Source organism: Echinops telfairi, unplaced genomic scaffold (assembly GCF_000313985.2).
Source record: "Echinops telfairi isolate 266 unplaced genomic scaffold, ASM31398v2 ScPeMD7_5927;HRSCAF=6808, whole genome shotgun sequence".
Classification (NCBI taxonomy): Eukaryota; Metazoa; Chordata; class Mammalia; order Afrosoricida; family Tenrecidae; genus Echinops; species Echinops telfairi.
This window is the reverse complement of record NW_022109827.1, coordinates 386,346-407,596: the sequence shown is the minus strand read 5'-3', so window position 1 is coordinate 407,596 and position 21,251 is coordinate 386,346. Positions and strand designations below refer to the sequence as shown.

At 43.4% G+C, this 21,251-nt stretch overlaps 1 protein-coding gene across 1 annotated transcript; it reads right to left on the bottom strand.

The window, feature by feature from the left end:
* Nucleotides 1-11,838: 11,838 nt before the first annotated feature.
* On the bottom strand, nucleotides 11,839-16,940 carry FABP2 (fatty acid binding protein 2). Its single transcript, XM_004715950.1, has 4 exons — nucleotides 16,874-16,940; nucleotides 15,075-15,247; nucleotides 13,053-13,160; nucleotides 11,839-11,889 (listed from the first exon to the last, which is right to left on the bottom strand). Exons 1-4 carry the CDS (start codon nucleotides 16,938-16,940, stop codon nucleotides 11,839-11,841), a joined length of 399 nt encoding a protein of 132 aa, XP_004716007.1.
* Between the last annotated feature and the right edge of the window lie 4,311 nt (nucleotides 16,941-21,251).

Genomic DNA, 21,251 nt, shown 5'->3' with positions numbered 1-21,251 from the left:
CTTAGGTCATGGTACTTAGGGGAGGAAGCATTCAAGAACTAGAGGAAAGCTGTGTGTTTCGTCACTGCTGTACTGCGCCCTGGATGAATCACTGAGCACTTCTCTTCTATGGCTCAACCTCAGACATACGTTCCTCTGCTACTCCTTCAGAACTACAAGAGGTCAGCTTTTCTTTTCTACCAAGACTTCCACTTATCACCTCACACACTCCAGTAAAATGAGCACCATGGCTGACTCATCCCTTCCTGTGACCCTTCTGTGAGGGGATGTCCAATTGTCTACAGATGGACTTTGGGTCTCCACTCCGAACCCTCTCATTTGCATCGATATAATTGTTTTTTGGATCTTTTGATACCTATTACCTGATACCTTCGACACCTCATGATCAGAGGCTGGTGTGCTTCTTCCATGTGGGCTTAGTTGCTTCCCTGCTCGATGACTGCTTGTTTAACTTCAAGCCTTTAAGACACCCCCAGATGCTGTATCTTTTGATAGCCAGGCACCATCTGCTTTCTTCACCACATTTACATAGGCACCCATTTTGTCTTCAGCAATAAGTGTTGGGAAGGGGCAAGAATTTTTGTGTCATGTTCACTGCTATCCCTAAAACACTACCTGTAAGCGCTCAAATATCTGCTGAATGAGAAAACACACTGTACCTGTTGAGGTATTTAAGTACATTACACACATAAAAATCATACTTTAGTCACAGAAATCTTTAATGCAACCATAAGACGAAAAATATATTTCTGAAACACAGTCCTATTTTAGGGAACCCATCAGTTTAAAGGTAGAACAAGCAGCTTCCAGATAAGCAGGCACACATGCATTTTCTCTATGTCTGTATCCATTAACTATCTTTTCAAAACACAGTCCTGCTTAATGTAAAAATTAATTCGGTACTTTCAGTCAATGCATTATGGGACTGCATTTTCTCCATAACCTCTCAGTGCAATTTTCAAACACTTTACTCCTTTCTAACACAGTCCTGCCCTTTTGAATTTATAAATACTTCACTTTATTTTTCTACCATATTATTCACATCATCTACTATTATTTGTATACATTTACATCATAGTTAGACCTTGACTAATATACTAAATCCTGAAGTACAAATATTTTTATATTCAGCCCCTCAAAAGCCATCAGATGTTTGCCAAGTTTTTAGACATGAAACAAAGGGTCTGGTCTTAAGAATTTGGTTTCAAATGGCTGAAATCATTCCCACTTAATAGAGTCCCCAAATGAACAAGAGAAGTTGTAAAACGACCAGGCAGTTCCTTGGGAATTTGGAATTCTGCTGCTGCACAATCTTGTCTGTCTTCTTTATTCCAGAAACCTGTAGCCATTTTCAGAAGCCAACTTCTTCACTTAAATCACTCTGGAAGAACCAAAGATTTGTCAGCAATGTTTCCTTTTCCTTGCCATTGTAACCCTTTATGTCAACATCTGACAACCTTGATAGTTTTAAAGTCACTTGTCTATTACCAAATGATTTTGACATATTGCAAACTTACAATTAAAATACCTAAAATTAAAAAAAAATTTAAACCTAAACTACTTTTTGTAAGGCTTCCGTCGTCTATCCAGAGCTAAACATTCAGGTCCTTTAAAACAACGTCATTAATACTTGAGGTATCATCAGTCTTCACCAAAGGAAAGAGGAAGAAATAGGGGTGAGGGGTGCTGGGAGAAACAAAAGCTTTCAAATGGCTTAAACAGAGGATTTTATAGGAGTGCCTGTTCAATGCTCTGCTTTCTAACTTGCCAAATCAACCAATATCTGAGACAATAGGCCAGAAATAAACATGCCCAAATGTTTGACAAAATTTGGGATGGGAAGCAGTGGAAGAAGGCCTGTCAAAGAGTGGATTGTGGAACTCCAACATACACGATCTTGGACACAATACTCCTAAGTATGCTGACTGAGGGAGGTAACTAGCAGTGCACAGTCCATTTTAATGTCCGAGAGAGCTGTTTCCTGTCTACATAGGCCCCCTGCTTTTACTCTACTGCTTTGCTTCTCTCCAATTTTTTCTCTTCTTGTCTCACCTTACCCACCTCCCATTCTTACTTCCCTTCCTTTGTCTCCGTCTCAATAGCCTTTCAGGAGTGGTAGTGGAAAGTGGAAGGTTTATCTTCCAAGTAGTAGCTATGGGATTTTTGTGATTTGTTTGTGTTTGGGGAAGTATGGGTGTGAATGAAGAATGTCAAACTCTGGTAGGTGTAAGGTTGCTATTTAGTGATAAGGCCTTTGAAAGATAGTACACTTGCTTAAGAATGTATTAATTCAGTTTGGGGATAGCTTCCTGGTCTATCTGTACCAATGTACATGGCCAGTCAATAACAAGGGCTTTCTCCGAGCAACTACTAAAGTCAGCTGCAAATCGCTCTAGAATACATCACTGCTTATATTTTAAAAGATGTAAAAAGCCTCGCTCCCGCGGAGCAGCTGGTAGTTTCGAACTGCTGACCCTGAGGTTAGCAGCCAAATGCGTAACCCAGGCTCCTTAACCTCAAATTCTATATGAGAAAACAGGGATCTAACAAGCCAAATATCGCCGGTCCCATAGCTCAGAAAGGAAAGGAAAACAAAAAAAACAGCAGCAGCAGCCGCCGCGGCCAAGTTTCCTCCACCCAAAAGGTTCCCCCTGAAGAGGCAGGGTAGGGCACCCCGCTCTAGTCCTGCTCTTAATCCACCCACCCACCCGACTGCGCCCCTGGGTGACCTCTGCCACATTCTACGAACTCTGGAATTCCCCACGCTCCCAAATTTGGTATGGACTGCCCCTATGCCCCTTACGACTTCAGCAAGCTAACCCCATTCCGAAGACTCACCAGGGCAGAAGGTACACGAAGACAAAGAGCACCAGGTCGATGAGGAGGAAGAGCCAGAGGTCCAGCCAGTAGGAGTGCTTTAGGCTGCCGTTCGTCCCGAACGGAAGCGGCACGTCGGGGGCCTGCTCCTGCTTCCTCGCCTCCGTCAAGTCCCGCCGATCTCGAAGACCGACCTGCCCATCCACAGCCTCGGCGCCCCCCGCCATCTCCCTCCTTCCACGCACCGACAGCGGAGCACCGCGAAACGCCAGCCGGCACTTCCGTGTGGGCGGTGCCGGAAACTGGATAAAGTCTGACCGCCAGTGAAGTGGGCGGTGCCTCTCAGCCCCGGAAGTGACCTCTGCACGCCCCGCCCAGCGCGCGGGCGCCACGCCCACAGCCCTCTGCCTCCGTGACTGCTGGCAGGTAGGTGTGCAGAGCCGGGCGCCTTCGCGCATGCTCCTTGCGCCTCAGGCCCCGGTCTTTCTGCTTCCTCAGGATCATTTCCCTTTGGCAAGCCAGAAATTACCATCATAGTACATTCCTAACTGTGATCTCGCCGCTCCTTTATACCTTTAGAACTTCATACCAAAGTTTTAGGGAGCCATGGTGGCGTCCCAGGTTAAACGCTGGGAGGTTAACCTTGCAAGGTGGGTGGTAGAGAAGCGCCTGCAGCCTGAGCAGTGTGTAGTCGGCGCGCCCAGCGGGGCCTTCTCCGGAGACTCTGAACCTCGTCAGCTCAAAGCAATGGCCAACCTGGCTTGAGCTCTCTGAGCTGACCAAACAGACTGACTATGACCTGGAGACAGCCATTGTCAACACAGCAGAATCCGCCCTCGCCGAGCTTACCAAGCACTTCTCAGTCCGGCAAGGTGCCATCGAGGCCCTGTGCCTGACCAGGCAGGTGGAAGAGCAGGCCAGCAAACAAATCGGCAGTAAGAAATAGCCCCAGTGATGACTACAAATACATTTTAAAATAAAGTATCCCACAAATATTTGAGGCCCCCCTGTAGATCACATAACTGTTGCCTATTAAGTTATGTACAGGTTTAATCCTTATTGTCAGCATTTGCAAGTGTAATACATGTAGTTTTTCTATAACCCCTACCCTCCACCTCCCACTTTTTCTATACTGACCCTAGTAATCACTAACAAACTTTGATATCTTAAAAAAAAAAAAAAGGTGGGTGGTAATTCAAACCCACTAGCCACTCTGCGGGAGCAAGTCTCTGAAACCCTCTGTGTCCATCAGGGTCGCTGTGAAGCGGAATCCACCCGTAGGGGTGGCATTATCTCCTTAAGCACTCAACAATTGGATCCGGTCAGCGGCAAGATTAGAATAAACTCACTGCCAGCCAGTCGATGCTGATTCACAGAGATCTTGTCAGAAAAGGGTAGCGCGGCACCCTTTGAGTTCCGGAGACTAACTGTTAATGGGAGTAGAAAGTTACATCTTTCAATCGTCAAACATCTGGTGGTTTCAAACTGCTGACTTTGAGAATCACAGCCCAAGGCCTAAAGCACTAGGTCACCAGCGACAATATTAAAGCCTAGGAAATTCTATGGGGGCCATTCTACTGGGCCCGATGAACTTGACAAAACCCAATACCACCAGCAAGACTTCTTAGGTAAACACCTTCGCGTGAATTTGGTACTCCTTCCAGTATTTTACGTTTCGTTCTTGAGACAGGGCTAACGAGGTATACCTTAATATTATAAGCAAACCCAGATAAGTTTGTGGGTTAATGCATTTAAGATAATTTAATGATCGGAACGCTACTTAGGGGAGGGCGATTTGACCATGTTTCCTGGACTTTTTCCCCCCAGCTCAGATTTGAGGTAGTCTCTCCCCTTGTTTGATTATAAATCCTTAATAATTGTGCACAATATTTAGGCAATTGAGCATCCTTAGAAGTCATCTTACTAGTGGGATATATTCACTGCCATCAAGTCAATGCCAAGTTACAGTGACCCAGTAAGACAGAGTAGAAGTGCCCTGTGAGTTCCTGTGAGTTTCTGAGACTTGGGCCTCTTTACAGGAGTAGAAAAGCAAGCTCATGGCCATCCAGCTAATGCTGACTCGTAGCCACCGATAGGACAGGGAGGAACTGCTCCTGTGAGTTTCCAAGACTGTAACTATTAAGGAGAGTAGAAAGCCCCATCTTCCTCCTGAGGAGCAGCTGGTGATTTCAAACTGCTGACCTTTTGGACTGCAGCCCAGCACAAGGCCACCAGGTCTCCTACTTGTGGGATAGTAGTGAATACAATTAAGACTTTGCTGTCTTTTACGTAGTTGTGATTAATCTTCATGAGATCTCCTTAAAATGGGGATCCCTACAGTTTACAGAATTAGAAACTGCATACAAAAGGAGCAATTGACCAAGGTTACTAAAAAGAACATCATGCCTAAAACTGACTAGAATCTAACATGCACAGTACCATTCTACAGTCACCTCCAAATCAGTTGTCAAATAATAAAAATAAACATCGTATACGACCTTTTTCAAAAAGATACTGTCCTTTGTTTCCCAAGTTCTGGAAATGAGAAGACCACTGTTTGAGAATTAACTGGATTATGTCATATAGCCTAGATTATCTGCTGGTACAAGACAGGAAAATACACTGGTTTAAAGTGACATTGAGACTACAAAAATTAGGAGAGGAAGTAAGCTGGTGTCCCTACATGAGAGGGAAGCAGACCACTCACTGACAAAACAACATTCACTTTACTTGTAACTACTGATAGGTGGTTGCTGTTTTTTTTTTTTTTTTTTGATCTCTTCATTTTTAATTTTTAAAAAGCATGTTCACACTTAAGAATGTCACACAGCAATGGTCTGTTGCTCTTTGTGAAACAGCCTATGTTAGAAAACAAAACAGTTAAATGGTAAAGCTTTTAAAAATTAGTTCTCTGGAATTTCTGTCAGTAATCACCAGCCACTTCACCTTTGCTTCAGAATAGTAAACATTTTAGGATTGCAATGAGTATCTACCTCAAACACACTTTTCTGCAATGCAGTCAAAAACTATACAGGAGAAATAAAAATAAAAATGTGTTCAAGAAGAACATATTTGGCTTTTAAAAATGTTAAGCTGTTTTGATTTTTTCTTTCTCTAATCTGCCTTAATGGCAACAGTAGGATTCACATGTTGTAGTTTGTAAACCTCACCGGAACAAACTAATGAGGTAGTAGGAGTGTGCTTTTCTCTCAGAAGGGTGTGGCCATAGTCTCAGGACTAGAGACCATTAAAAGATCAGATCACTCAAATTAGCGGGTTAGTTTGGTTCCTGAGCTGCTTTAAAGGTACTTTTCCTCACTGAATTACCTACTATTTCTCATTTGCCATATTTCTCTCGAAAATTAATAACTAAAGAGTTTGAGTAAAATGTAAACTGAACATAGAATGTCAAACATGGTTTAAATCTGACAGCCTGCCCTTTCAAATAATCCACATTTACATTATAGCTGTGTGAATTATAGTTTAACCATTTTAACTAGATTCAAAATAATTGAAAGTTTAAAGAAACTTTTTGGGCCAGGATAGTTAAGTAGTTCTTTTTTTTTTTTTTTAAGTAGTTCTTATATATTTATCTTCTCCACAAACTTAGGGTGTCTCTTCTTGGGTGTTACAGTTTGGATGACGTTCCATTCAACTCCCTTTCATGATGCCCCAATAAAAAGTATATTGCTTATGCCTGTTTCCATCAGCTTTTGTGGAACCAAATTTGCATTTGACATACCTACTATAGAGAATAATTTTTCCTTTAGACTCATGGTCACAGTTTGGAAAAAGAATTGAGAAGGGCTAATTTGAGGTCAGTAAAATGTTTGAAGAAAGATGTAACAGATAAGAGGCAACAGAACCCACCCCTGTAAACACATCCGTCTGGCCCTTCCACTGTGGGAAATACTGCCTAAGTTAAAACCTTCCTATGAAAACATTCAGTACCATGAATCACGTAAAACCAGGTGGACTTCTGGCAGAGAGCCCTTAGATCTTACCCTAGTCATGAGATGAGAGGTAGTGACATTCTATTCTTTAGTGCTGAGCTAAAAATTCTACACATCTGGCACATGGGTTACAAGGGAAAAAACAAACAGAAGCAACAATGTACACGCCTCATGCTTCCATTTGTGGTATTTCAAGTCACCCGGAACTTCACTGCTCTTCATCACCACTGTTGATCCTGAGAGGCAGTTAGTGCACCCAGTGGTGTCACCTGGGAAGGTTCTTAAGGTTCTTTCCAGTCACAGTCACAATTTTTTTTGTGAAAGCAGTTTTGCTCGAACCTCGTTTTTGCGATGACTGATTTAAGAGAATAGCGTGTGGCTGTTAAATTTTGTTTGCTGCTCTGGAAAAATGCAGCAGAAACTGTTGTGATGTTGAACACAGCTTACAATGACAGTGCTATGGGGAAAACTCCAGTGTTTGAGTAGTTTTGTCATTTCAAAAGAGAAGAAATTTTGATTGATGACAGACCTCGTTCTGAATGTCCATCAATTTCCCAAATGGATGAAATGTTGACTCATAATGCATTTGGAGTTCATCCCATGAGGTCAGACTGTTGCTGATCAAATTTTCTATTTAGAGGTTCTGAAAAGATTGCATAACAGCGTATGACAAAAGGCCTGACTTGTGGCAGATGGGGGACTGTTTTGCCACCACGACAATGCACCTGCTAACACAGCCAATTTTTGGCAAAAATCAGCATGCCTCTCTTGCCCGATGCACCTGACTCACCTGACCTCATTCTGTGTGACTTCTTTCTGTTTCTGCGAACGAAGAGGGACATGATAGGACAGAGATTTGGCATTGTAGAAGGGAAGTGCTGTCAGCCATCCAAACAGATGAGTTTGAAAAATGTTTCCAAGAATGGAATCGCAGATTTGACAAATGTATTAAGTGTAATAGAGAATACTTTGAAGGTGATAAGGTTGTTTTCGAAAAACATGAAAATATGTAATTTTGAAAAAATTTTCATATTTTTTTGGGGGGGTGTACCCTCTTATGCTGATAGACAAGTGGTGGATGCCAACTGATGGTGACCCCATCAGGGCAGGGCAGGACCGCCCCCATGAATTTCCAATGCTATAACTCTTTATGGGAGTAGAAACCCCTGTTTTTTTCTGAAGGAGTGGCTTGTGGTTTGAACTGCTGACTTTGCAGTTTGCAGCCCACTGTGTAACTACGACCCCACCAGGGCTCCTTGCAGATGAGTGCCTACCCTACTCCTAGGTAATTGTATGCTAGATATTCAGACTCTGACCCAGCTGTCTGAGAACTTGAATCTATTTGAGGATATTCTTTCCCCTAACTCGCTGCCACTTGTGTTTGTTATCGAATGCTAGCTGCCTGGCACATTATGTTTTTAATTTTTATTGTTGTTGGACAAAAGCAGTTCCAGGTGATTGTCCCAGAAGGCTGTAAAAGCAGCCTTTTTTACTACTTTTGTTTAGTATGGACAGTGGAACTGAGGAGACCTTTAATCATCACCATTTCATGCTTATGGAAAGTGCTATGTCAAACACTTGTTAATTGGCAGAGGCTGTGTTCAAAGCCTTTGAATGGCTCTGTGCAGGTGCCTCACCAGTAGGTGGCAATCTTCAACTACACGTGGCAGAAAGCAGGCAGCGGTGGAAGATTAAAGCAGCTGTTGGCAATTGTTTGAGGAGTCTTTGCCCCCAAACCCTTCCCCTCCTACTTCCATTCCAATCACCCATCCATTTTCTTTAGGAGCCAGGGGATGTCTTGCTGCAAGTATCTCTGCTTACAGGAAAATAGCTGTTACTCTTATTCATAGTCAGCTGGTAGGGACAGGACCAATCACATAATGGGCAGGGATATTAGAAGCCCTCCTGGTGCCCTGGGTTAAGCATTAGGCTACTCATTGCGAGGTCAGCAGTTCACCCTCCCCAGCCCCTCTGCAGGAGAAAGATGAGGCTGTCTGTCTGCTCCGGCCAAGATGTGCAGTCTCAGAAACCCTACTGTTCAGTTCTCCTCGCGTCTCACTGCGTGGCTACAAGCTGGTTGATGGCGGGTGGTGGGAAATGACAACCGCAAGGCTCCTTGTTGAAAAATCCTTGAGGATTTTCAGACAGCAACAGCAGAGCATTAAAGCAAGCCGAAGGCTCTTCTGGGGTCTCATGGAATCACACAGGTAATATGCCCACAGGGCCAGCTTGGCTTTGGATCGTACAAGTTATCTTGTCCTCCCCTGACTGTATCATTCCAACCCCCCGAGGAACACACCAGAAGGGCTGCTTAGACAGAAAGGAAGGCTCACTGGAGGTTGCTAGGGCACCGTGCTCTCCGAGTAGAGAACTTAGAGATGATCAGGCTCCTCCCTCTCATTTTAGAGATGATTGAACTAAGTCCCAACAAAGTGCAGTGTCTTGCTCCCAAGACTCTAGCTAGTTGAATCCGACAGAACTGGCACAAAGGGTTCTCACCTACTGGGTCCAGACTCTGCCACAAAGATTCTGTCAGGAATGTTTGAGGAAGAGTTTTCTCAGGCACTGAATACATGTCTTTCCTTCCATTTTCTCTATGAGAGAAAGGGTCATGTATATGTAGCATTGATGAATTGCCCACTCTGCAGGAGGCAGCATGGTGGATGTTTCATTCACAATCTCAGAAAACCATTACTAATTCCTGTTTTTCAAGTCAGAAAAGTTGAAGTTTAGATCTTGGATTTTCGTTAGAAGGGGGAAAGAAAAGAGTTTAGACAAGCCTAGGTGAATCTAAAACCAGTCCCTTTTCATGACATCCTTCCTGGGTTCTCTAGTAAAAGTGACTTAGCCCATATTTCTTAAATGTTTGTCTTGGTTTTAGTCAACTCTACATGGTCTCAGGGACTCTCAAGAGCATCCATGTTCTTCAAACTCAAAGGCTTGTGCCTGCCTTAAGGAGCATTGGTGGAGCAGTGGGTTGGGACTAGCATTAAACTGCTAACTGCAAGGCTGGCAGTTCAAACCCACTTACTGATCTGAGGGAAGAAGATGAAGGTATCTCCTCCTATAAAGATTTACAATCTCAGAGACCCTAGATAGAGTTAATAGGAGTCAGAGTTGAGTTGAGTCACTGAGAGTGGGTTTTTGATTTGGTGCCCACCTTAGGCTTTTTGCTCTGGGATGTTTCCTCGGCTTGGAATGCTCTCGGCTTGGATGTTCCATGAACGATAAAAGCACTGGTCAGGTAGGTTGTGAGGCCTCTGGGTGGTGAAATGTTTAATGCCCTCAGGTGCTAACCCACAGGCTGAAAGGTGTCAAGCTCCGTCCAACAACCCAGCCATTGAAAACACCGTGGAGCACAGTTATACTCTGATACTCACGGGGTCACCATGCTGTCAACTCGGCAGCAAGTGGCCTACTGAAGTGCCATGGTTAGGACTGTGAACTTTTCTCTGAATGAAACGGGTGGGGAGCCATTGCAGACTTGTGTGCCTTTCACAGGCATGACCTGAATTAGATTGGAAAGGATTGCCTGGCTGCTGTGATAAAGATAAGACAGGGAGGTAGGGAGGGAAGTCAAACTGAGCAGCTTTTAAGGGGGTTATTGTAGCAATCTAGGGAACAGGTAACATTGCCTGAAACCCTGGTAATTAGCAGAGGAAATGACAGGAACTGATTGGATTCTGGAGGTGTGTGTATTGAACATTTTCTTATGGAAAATTCCACACACACACCAAACTAGGAAGCAAAGTGAGACCAACTCTCGCATTCCCATTGTGGTTGCCAGTGTTGCTAAGTGAGTCAATTCAGATTCAAAGGTGTGGCCCAACGCCATGCCCAACGACATGAGTGTTCTTATGTTTGAACTCATTGCCGCCACTCACCGTGTCAACCCATGTTACTGAGGGCCTTCCTCTTTTCCCTGCGCCTCTACTTTACCGAGCATAATGTCCCTCTCCAGGGACTGATCTCTCCTGACAATATGTCCACAGTACCTGAGCTGAAGTCTCTCCTTGCCTCTAATGAGCATCCCCACATTAATCCCCACATATACTTATCATGTGGCAGGTACTTCACAGCTGTACCAATGATCTCTGTGATAGTACATCATGTGAAAATAGGACCCAATGAACACTTCATGAGCCCTGGAAAGTGGCAGTGTTTATGTGTTAAGAAGTAATAATGAAAGAGTGTTGTTTGGAGTGTCCGATAGTCCAGTTGTTCCCAGTGACTGGTTAGAGAATAGGCAACATGGGAATCACCTGGGGGGGTTCTAAAATCCCTGATTCTATTTTCAGAGATTCTGAGTGAGCAGGTTCAGAGTCGAGATTAAGAATGCAACACTTTTTAAAGTTTCTCGAGTGATCCTGACTTTCTACTGGGACCAGAAACTCTGACAATGTGGGGCCATACGAAACAGTGCATTAATTTAGCACACCACTTCTCCAAAGCATATTATTCAAGATGGCATGAATGGGGAAATGTACATATCTACCCAGAGAAGAGAACGGGGAGGATTATTACATTCAGAATGGCGATTGTCTCTGGTATGGCCTCAAGGAAATATGGATTTTTCTTTTATTTGCATTTTTATATTTCAAAGTTTTCAGGTTGAGTGTACGTTACATGTATAATAATAAACATTACCAAGACACAAATGCACTGACAATGCAAGGTTTGAAAGACCCCCATCCAGCCCCGGCTTTAATGTATCAAGGTGAGAGGAGAGGAGAGGAGGGGAGGATAGAGGGGCGGGGGAATGTCTACCAGAGCCAATGGCATGAAACGTTTGTAAATGTATTTTAGAGAAGAGCACTTACACAATGTTTGAGAAACATTTTTCTGTCTTAAAAAAAATTACCTCTTTTTCTGCAAGAGCAGTAAATGTCTGATTTATGTAATGCAAAACAACCCCCTTTTGTTTTGGCAAGACTGGAAATGTAAGCCATTATCCAGTGTTAATGAAAGTCCGAATCAGTCAGTGACCGTATGCGGAGAGCAAAGCGGTGCTGGCACAGTGTCGTCTCTCTGTGGATCCGAGTTCTGGGCTGTGCTTCCAGAACAAATCTCATTCCTTTTTGAAGATCCTCTTGGCTTCTACTCCTTCATAGTTGTAAGTCTGGAGGGTGTCAACAAACAGAATTAGCCAGTAAGATGTAAGGCTATATTAGGAAAAAATGTTGTCATTGTGATGATTTTTAGATGTGTTTATGTTTCCCTCGGTAGCCTTTTATGCATGCATCACCATACCAGCCCCACTGCCATCAATGGATTTCAACTCATAGCGACCGTGCCTCTGTCCTCGTTATTTGCTGCTGGCTGGCTTGAATCACACAGCGCTTGTGGAACAGGCCACCAGGGCTCCCTGCTGTGTGTCCACTCACTGCCATGGAGTCCGTGCTGACTCCTGGCGACCCCCTGTAACTGTTTATGGCAGGAGAAAGCCCAGTCTTTCTCCAAGTAGCTGTTGGTGCTTTCAAACTGCCCACACGGGCGGATTGCAGCCCAGTGCCTAAGCACTATACACACACACACACACACACACACACACACACACACACACACCACGCTCCTGTGTAAGATACCAAAAACCAAACCCACTGATAACTCAAATCAACAGGGTAGAACTGCCCCATATGAATTTCTGAGATTAATCCCCTCCCCCCAACACTTTTATTGGTGTCTAATTCACATGTCATACCATTCAATAATTCAGTCGTGAGATTGTAACTCTTAACAGAAGTAGGAAAGTCTCCCAAGGAGCGGTTAGTGGTTTGGAACTGACTTTTGGATTGCAGCCTAGCACGTAGTGTCACCAGGGCTCCTTGGTATCGGATACACCAATTTTAAAAGTATTTCGGTTTGTCCTCATTGACACCTTCCCTTTGAAATACATGTAAGTTCTGGTCACTCAATGTCCCTGCCATGAGTCCATTTTCACTCCAAGGGGCCCTGTAGGACAGGGTAGAACTGTCCCTGTGGGATTTCCAGTCTATTACTGTTAACCAGAGTAAAAAGCCTCATCTTTCTCCTGTAGTGGGTTCTGAACTGCTAACCTTGTAATTATCAGGCCGACTCATAACCCACTATGTTGCCACGGGTCCTGGTCTGATGTCAATAAACAGACATCAGAACATATCTGCCTATTTCTTTAATCAGGAAAGTTTAAGGAAAAAGTAGCAACTGCCTGCACTAAGGTTATAACTCATCAACCACAAAACTAAAGAATTTTATGTAATTATTTTTTGTCCTTGAGAGACAGGTACAATCTTTACAGCTCACCTGGACTAGCTCACCACCAATAATTTCTCGGACGGTATTCAGATCTTTTCCATTGTCTACCCGCTTGAACTTTCCAACAAGCTGGGCGCCCTCCATGGTCCATGTTCCCTATGGAAAAGGAGTCAGAGTTAACATGGGGCTCAAGCATCACTTGAGTCCTGCAGGTCCGTGTATTCAATTATGCTCCACGATAACTCTATCAAACCTTTTATGACCTCTGTTTTACATGTGAGGATACAGAGACACACAATTTACCAAGAGTCTCAGAATCTGAATCCAACTTAGGCTCTTGGGTTCTAGAGTCTGTGTTGAGAATTAGTATGCTCGTCTCCCACAGGACTTTCCATATGCTGAATTAGAAAGCAGGTAAGCATGGCTTCTCCTTCTAATACTTTCATGTTTAGAATGTCTTGAATTTAGACATTGTTCAAATTAGTTTCATGAATAGGATAACAACTCTGTGATAGGTTTAATTCGCATGGTTGTGGTAGAACGACTTTAGCTGGTATTCAATATATATTGTATATATAACATATATACAATATGTATAGCATATATACAATATATATTGTACAATATATATAACTCAAGTTATATTGTCATTGTAAACCTACATAGTTTACTAACGGGAAATTAATCCTGAGGCTAAAAATAAGTGACCATCCTTTGAAAATTAATTCCCTAAAATATTCTATTCCAAACATTCTAAGGTACATTTCGAATGATCTACAGTATAGCATTAGATCTTTTTATTTGATTACTCATTCATTCACAAATTTAGTCATCCATTTCACTATTTGAATACAATTATTAACTGCCTACTACTTTAATAGTTATGAAATACCAAGCTTCTAATTGTCTAAAAGCTCTAGTTGTCAAGGTGAGAAGAAGCCAGCTACGCTAAGCATACCTAACAAGGGAAAGGTAAGTAGCACAATACATTTTAAGATACCAAGATTATATTCAAAGCGTACTTAAGTTTCAACGTGTTTGGAGGGAGTTGTTGGTTTAGAGCCTGGGATCACATTGAAATAAGATAGGCATAGGCACCAGGTAATCTGCATGAATGAAACCATTCCATGTTAGAAAAGAGAGATGCAGGTAAATAGAAAGAGAGGAACAGGAGGAGAGAGAGAGAGAGAGAGAGAGAGAGAGAGAGAGAGAAGGGTAGTCTACAACTGCATACGGACATTATCTATAGATATACTATTTTTTATTTTTTTGTACTATTTTTTCAATAATCATTTTATGATGTACTATTTTTATCCCTAGTAAGTTGATACTTTATCCCTCTTCCTTTGTACTGTGTTCAACTCAAGAGAATGTTTCATTTTCTCTACTTTAGAAACATCTTAAATATTTCATAGTTTTGCAAAGAGAGCATAAAAGATATGGCCACATGACATTGTGCCGCATCATTATGTATTTTAAACAAATTTGAAATTTCTCAGATGAAGCTAAGAGGACATATGTTTTCGAAGCTGCTATTGTTTCTAAACATTTTGTGAGCCTGAAATGACTCATATTTAGAAATCCTTCCTGTGTGTGTTTTGACCCCTTTGCTCAGTTAGCCTCATCTGTCTCCCATGAAGTGGCTGGTGGGTTTGAACTGTGGGACACTTTGCAGTTAGGTAGCACTCCAATGCTCACCCAACAGCGCCACCAGGGCTCCTCGTGTTTGTTTGTTTGGCGGGAGAGTTCATGTTAGTCTAGTAGCTTGTTTCACTGCCAGGCACGTAAGGTTGAAACACTGGCTTTAGGTTTGTTTCTAAAAAATCCCAGACACAGTCATTCTAATGCTGTTTCCCCCTAATTCTTCTTGCTCAATCCAAGGTCTTCACAGATGTGTATGAAAACACTTCTGTATTCTTTCAAGAGGGTAGTATGTAAGCATGCAAAACTCCACCGGCTTCCTTCTAAATGAAGGTGAGCTGCCCTCCTGCAGTCATTCAATGCGACAAGACGGTGGTGGCTTTAGTGGGGTGTCACAGAGAATGCATTGCTGATAAAAAAAGGTCTCACCGAGAGTTCCGTTCCATCCGCCATGGTGTAGTTAAAATTGACTCCAAGCTCAAACTCAATTTCAATGGTCCTAAAATTGCTTGATTCCTTGATTTTGATTTTATTTCCATCTTGTGTAATGATCAGTTTCAAATTGTCATGAGCAGCAAGCTTTCTTTTCACCATATTGATACCTGCAAAGAGAACGAGATGGGGGACATACAAACACAATGTTATACAAAATTTATTTTTCAAGTTCGGTTATTTTTTATTTTTATGCTTCTCAGTTGTTAAGCATGAAGAGGAAAGCCTGATATACAGTGTCTTCTTTGCCTAATAGCGTTGCGATGGCATAATAGCATTCTGTGGAAAAAGTCCAAATTCTATCAAATTCAAAGAAGGCTACGAAGATTGCTTTCCAAAAGCAAGAAAACCTAAAGGAAACGCAGACTTATAACATCTTCGAGCTGAGTAATTTGAATAAGACGAGTGAACAGTTTTATGTCATCCACTGCTGTTGCGTCCGTTCTAACTCACAATGTCCTAGGAGGGCAGAGTTGAAATTCTCTCTCGAGTTTCCTAGACCAACTCTTTCCAGAAGCAAGATGCCTCATCTTCTCCCAAGGAGTGGCTGCTGGGCTCCAACTGCAGACTTTCTGGTTCGCAGCCCAATGCTTAGCCCACTGTGCCACCAGCGTTTCTTATTTCAGTGTTACCCACTGCCATCTGGTCCATTGCAACTCAGCCACCTTTGACAGGATGTCTGAGGCTGTGGCTCTTTACGGGCGCAGGCAGCCTCATCTTTCTTGCTCAGAGCTGCTGGTGTACTGTGGTTAGCAGTTCAATGCTCACCTGGGTGTGAAATAAACCAAACCCCAGAAATGTCCAAAGACAGACGACAAAATAGATCTGCGTGTTTATAAAGACGCATCCCCTTACTCTGACTGTCCTGTATTCTTTTTAAAATGTCTCTTTTCTTGCCATAATAACTTAAAACATTGACAATTTCTCTTTGCTTTTGGGGATATTTCTCACTGATAAAAAATTAGCAAGCTTCACACTCAACTCTATTATTGGAAGAGTATCTATTGATCATAAATGGGAATGCGTAATGCTTTATCTATAGGATATCAATGATACAAACTTTTTGGAATTGATACAAATTTGTCTTTGGTCTACAGTTTTTGTGCTGCTACATAATCAACATCGATTTTTAAATCAGTTAAATTAAATTCCCTAAAAAAATACAGAGCATCATAAGATTATTTCTGAGATTTTGTAAATCAGAAGAAACAGTAGTTTAGGACTGAATAGAGTTTATGAGACTCTTGTTCCACGTAGTAGCTGGTGGGGTTGAACCACCAGCCTTGCCATTAGCCGCCCAGGGTTTACCCTATTAGACCATCATGCCTGCTTTCAGCTTAGCTGGCTTCCTATTGTTTTCCTATCTTTTTATTCTTCTGTCTGTCCCAACATTTCAACAAAAACCGGACTGTAATCATCACATGCTCCCACCCCCTTTTTTAACTTTACACACACATGAAACATGAATTTGTAATGATAAGGTGAAATCAATAAGGTGATAAAACACACACACACACACACACACACACACACACACACACGGCATTTCAAGGACTAAGACTCACAGAAAGGTCATTTTCCTAGGATAAGTGAGATGTGGTCTTTCCGCCCCGTAACTGTTACACTTTGGGACTTTACTGTTACACTAGACTCTACTCTCCAGAGGCAGAGCTTTAGAAGGGAAATGAAGAGAAAAATGCCGGTGGTAACTCCAAGAGCGAGAGTGAAGGTCTTACCCAGTTTTTCCATGAACTTGTCATAGTTCTCATTCCGGTCAACCTTCCAAGTTCCATTGAATGCCATGGTCTTCAGTGGAGTCAACCTCTCGGTGAGCAGAGATTCGGGTCTGCGCTAAGAGAATTTATTCTGTTTCTTATCTTACAACCAATTTCCTCCTATGATGTGGCAGTTTAAAGTTCAAGAGATCAGCCTCTGAAGTCCGGCTCTTCTGGCTTCTCTCTTCAAAAACTCCTAAGCTCCGCTCCTGGCTATCAATGAGTGAAGACGTAGTAAGCCTACCTATGCTGTCTTCCATTACCATTTGGAAGCACATTTTATTTTATTTTAAGAATACATGTGTAGGCTTTCCGAAGCTAATTATTCTACTTACAGGTTCAAAGTGCATGCTATATTGAAGGTAACATACTTCAGAGCATATATCAAATATCACTCGAAATGAAATTATCAGTGACCTAGCCTTCTTTTACAATAGCAATTACCTTGTAAAGTAATTGATAACCAATTCCAGCAGAACAGTTAAAGCTAAATGATTATATAAGCCAAAAATGTATGTCCTGTTTAGGTTCGTCTAGTTGAGACAAATATACTAGGGTCTGGCACTGTGTGTGACACACAGTGGGGTCCTCACTGAATTTTTAAAACTGAAATGTTTAGTGTAAATGAGGTGAAGATTTACAGCGCAGCTCATCTGTTTTACACTCAGCAGTCCACACAGGGCTCCAGCTCCTTCCCTGCAGCCCCTCCATGTACTCTCAGCAGCCCCTTCTTCCCCGGTTCCCAGTTCCCATGCCTCCATCTTTCCTGACCCTCTGAATTCTGGCCTCCCTTGGGTTCTGATCTTGAATGCGCATAAGCCATTGGACAAACTATCAAGAGAGGACAATGTGGTTGGATAACATGAAAATTCCCATATGACAGAGTCCGGTTTTTGTTGTGGTTGTTTTTTGTTTTAATCATTTTATGGGGGGCTTGTACAGCTCTTATCATAATCCATCCATCCATCCATTGTGTCAAGCACATCTGTCCATTTTAAACATCTGGCAAACATAGAGAAACCCCAAACCAGGTATCATCTATGCCCCCCACCAAAAAAAATCCCAAACAAACAACCACTTTCATTTGAATGTTTGTTATTGCTCTCTCTCTCGTCTCCAAACCTGATGGCTCAATATATGTGTTGCAGGGACATGGTGCTTGGTGCAAGTTGCCAGGGCTGTTCCTTAGGGTTTTCCAAGGAAGTCCATTGCCAGGAGCCTGGGTGGGTTCCGGAGGTGAGCTCGTCCATAACAGGTGAGGGGGTGAGAGAATGCTCCCTCCAGGAGAAATGGGAGTAGCTGATAAGGTAACCAGAGGCGACAGGTGACCACATCGTCCTCTTCCCCTCCGGTGGGCTGCCAGCCTGTGGGAGGCCTCAAGCTGGAGAAGACAAATCTTCTCCGTGTGTGTGCACGGAGTTTTGATTCTCATATGACCTGTTAATTATTTCAAAGAGACCGTTACTGGGACATTGGGCACATCTGATGTGCAAGGCCTCTTCAAAGCGTTGAAGAGCAAGGATGTCACTTTGATGTGTCTGACTCAAGCCATGGTCTTGTCATGTGCATCTGGAAGTTAGGCAATGAATAAGGAAGGGAAAGAAGAATGAATGAACTTGAAATGTGATGTTGATGAAGAATATTAAAAGTACAAAGAACAAACAAATCTGTCTCAGAAGAAGTACAGCGAGAATAAATATTACTGAGAAGCAAGTATGGCAAGATGCTGTCTCCAGTCCTGTGGACATGTGATCAAGAGAGGGCACCGTGGAAAGGGACATCATGCTTGGTGAGGCAGAGGGGTAGCAAAAAAGAGGAAGATTCTCAACGAGGTGGATCGACACCTCATTGAGCTGCCACTGGGGGCTCAAACCTTACAGCTGGGAGGATGTCGCAGAATCAGGCAGCGTGGCAGTCTCTTCTCCACAGGGATGCCCTGAAGTCGGAATGGACGCGATGGCCCCTAACCACCACCACAACAAACACCACCGTCCGGTTTTCAGAAGACGTTAGGAGATAGTTTAGGTCTAAAGCTTCAAGATGATCTCAGGGCCAAATTTCCGAGGGTTTAGATCATCTCCATGGCTCCAGACAGTTTTGCATCTGTAGGAATGTAACATTTTAGTCTATATTTTGCCTCTTTGGATCAAGAGTCCTCTTGAGAATCACTGATAAAACTAGGCTGGAGTCATAGTAGCAAGGATCATCAGTTCTCTTGGTTTTATAGCAAAGGAGGCCACCGTTCATGGAGGCAATTAGCAAACTTTCCTTTTAAACACCCATAGCAAACGCTTACAAGGACACCTTTTCTTACGCAGCCCCCCAGTTCCGTAGGCCCTCAGTTCTGATTCCCTACCTGGAATCCACCTGGAAAAGATTAAGCAGGCTTGCCGCCCTATCTTTCTCATGGATGCGAAGATGAGAGCTGACCAGCTGAGAGGAGATTGCTCTTTATTTTCTGTCCTGAGAGGTTTTGGGGTGGAGCATGTGCAAGTGGCCCTTTGCTCTAGACACCCAAGAAGGCCTGGCTTCTTGCCGCTTGGGAGGACAAGGACTGAGTGTGTGTATGTGAGAGAGTGGGTGCAGACCCGGAGGGGGCAGAATTGCGTTCTCTCTCCTGGGGTCCTCCCTCCTTCCTCCAGCCCTGAGTGGTCTGGAAAAAGTGAAAATCTGTAGAAGTTCTGTGAAGCCTTATCTCATTTCTCCCGGGGAAAGAAAAGGCACTACTTATTCTCCACTGTCTTGTCTTGCTGTGTTTTACCGGTTTCTCCAAGATCTTCACACATTAAACTTCTCACAGTTCCAGTCCCCTGATTGTACATGTTTTCCCTTGTTTCATGTCCCAGCTTGGTCACAGACTACTTTAAGAACCCTCTCCTACTTCTCCCAGGTGTCATGAGAGTCTGGATCTCAAAGCAGTTCATAAAAGGCAAAAGCCCAGCTGATTCATGATGACAGGGGACTCTCGCTGCTACCGTGACCGTCCAGGAATCTTAGGAAGGTCCACATGAGGCTTCGAACTCATCTCAAAGGAGCAGCTTTCTCGAGATCATGGAAACTGATTTACCACTTTGCACAGCAGGAAGGACATTTTTCTCCATGTTTTCTATATCACTCGTGGACATCAGAGTTGTCAGATGTTCTTTTTTTAGCACGGAAGTTGTGGAATTGCTTTTCTAGATCCCACGTTGGTTAATGTTCATACAGCAGAGAGAGTAAACCAGAAGACTCTACCATGGCTATAGGAATCCCAGGGCAGGGAGGGGACACATATTGTTACTTAGGCAGAGACTAACGCAAAGGTAGTGGTTCGAACCCACCCAGAAATTCTTTGGAACAGAAAGGTCTGGCGATCTCCTTCCAAAAGACCACAGCTCTGAAACCCCATGGAGCAGTTCTACACCAATCTGAACCTGAATCCATGGTCATCAAGTCCGTTCTCATTCACAGTGACCCTAGAGCAGCGGTTCTCAACCTGGGGGTCGTGACCCCTTTGGGGGTTGAAGAACTCTTTCACAGGGGTCGCCTGATTCATAACAGTAGCAAAATAACAGTGAGGAAGTAGCAACGAAAATAAATTTATGGTTGTGGAGTCACCACATCATGAGGAACTGTATTCAAGGGTTGCAGCATTAGGAAGGTTGAGAACCACTGCCCTAGTGGGTTTCTGAGTTTTGTAAATCTTCCTGGGAGCAGACGGCCTATCTCTCTCCCTCAGAATGACTGGTGGGTTTGAACCATTCACCTTGCCATTAGCGGCCCAAGACTTATCATCAGTGTCACCAGGGCCCCTGCCTGTTGGTCCTTACATCTGGCCCACAAATCCTTCTCATTTATGGTCCTGATCACCAAGCACTGCAAGCCCGCTGTCATCATGTCTACAGTACCGTGTTTCAGGGCCACAACTGAGAAGGATTTTCTGAGCAGCTGGAAGGAGCAGCAGGGAACTTTGACGTGAATTGTCAAGTCCTTCTCCGTGATGGAGGGAGGAGAACTCTAAAGTTTGCTTGCAGTGTGTGCGCTTCATTCTGTTTTAATGGCAAGCCTTTAGTTGCTAGAAACGCGAAGGCCTGTTGCGGTTTTGTATCTAGCGTGGCTGGTGAGTTTCTTCCAACAAAAACACCAAGGTGCAGCTCTGCCCGCAGGAGAGCATCTATCAAACAATCCGAGACGCTCTGCAATAACAAAACCAGTGTTTCCGAAATTGCGCTTGTGGGATTGGAATGGACTTCCACGAGAATTTTACGACTCCTCCATCCCCTGTCTTATTTTGGTGATGTAGGTCTGTCCTTCACAACGATGAATCCTTTGATGTAAATGCATCTGTCTCCCATACCCA

What these genes read in the sequence shown, in the direction of transcription:
- FABP2 (XM_004715950.1), bottom strand. Translation starts at nt 16,940, where the DNA reads ATGGCATTCAATGGAACTTGGAAGGTTGACCGGAATGAGAACTATGAC. An exon ending in CGGATGGAACGGAACTCTCG is followed by an intron (nt 13,161 to 15,074) that starts GTGAGACCTTTT and finishes CCTTTTCCATAG; the next exon opens with GGAACATGGACCATGGAGGG. An exon ending in TTGGTGGTGAGCTAGTCCAG is followed by an intron (nt 11,890 to 13,052) that starts GTGAGCTGTAAA and finishes GACACCCTCCAG; the next exon opens with ACTTACAACTATGAAGGAGT.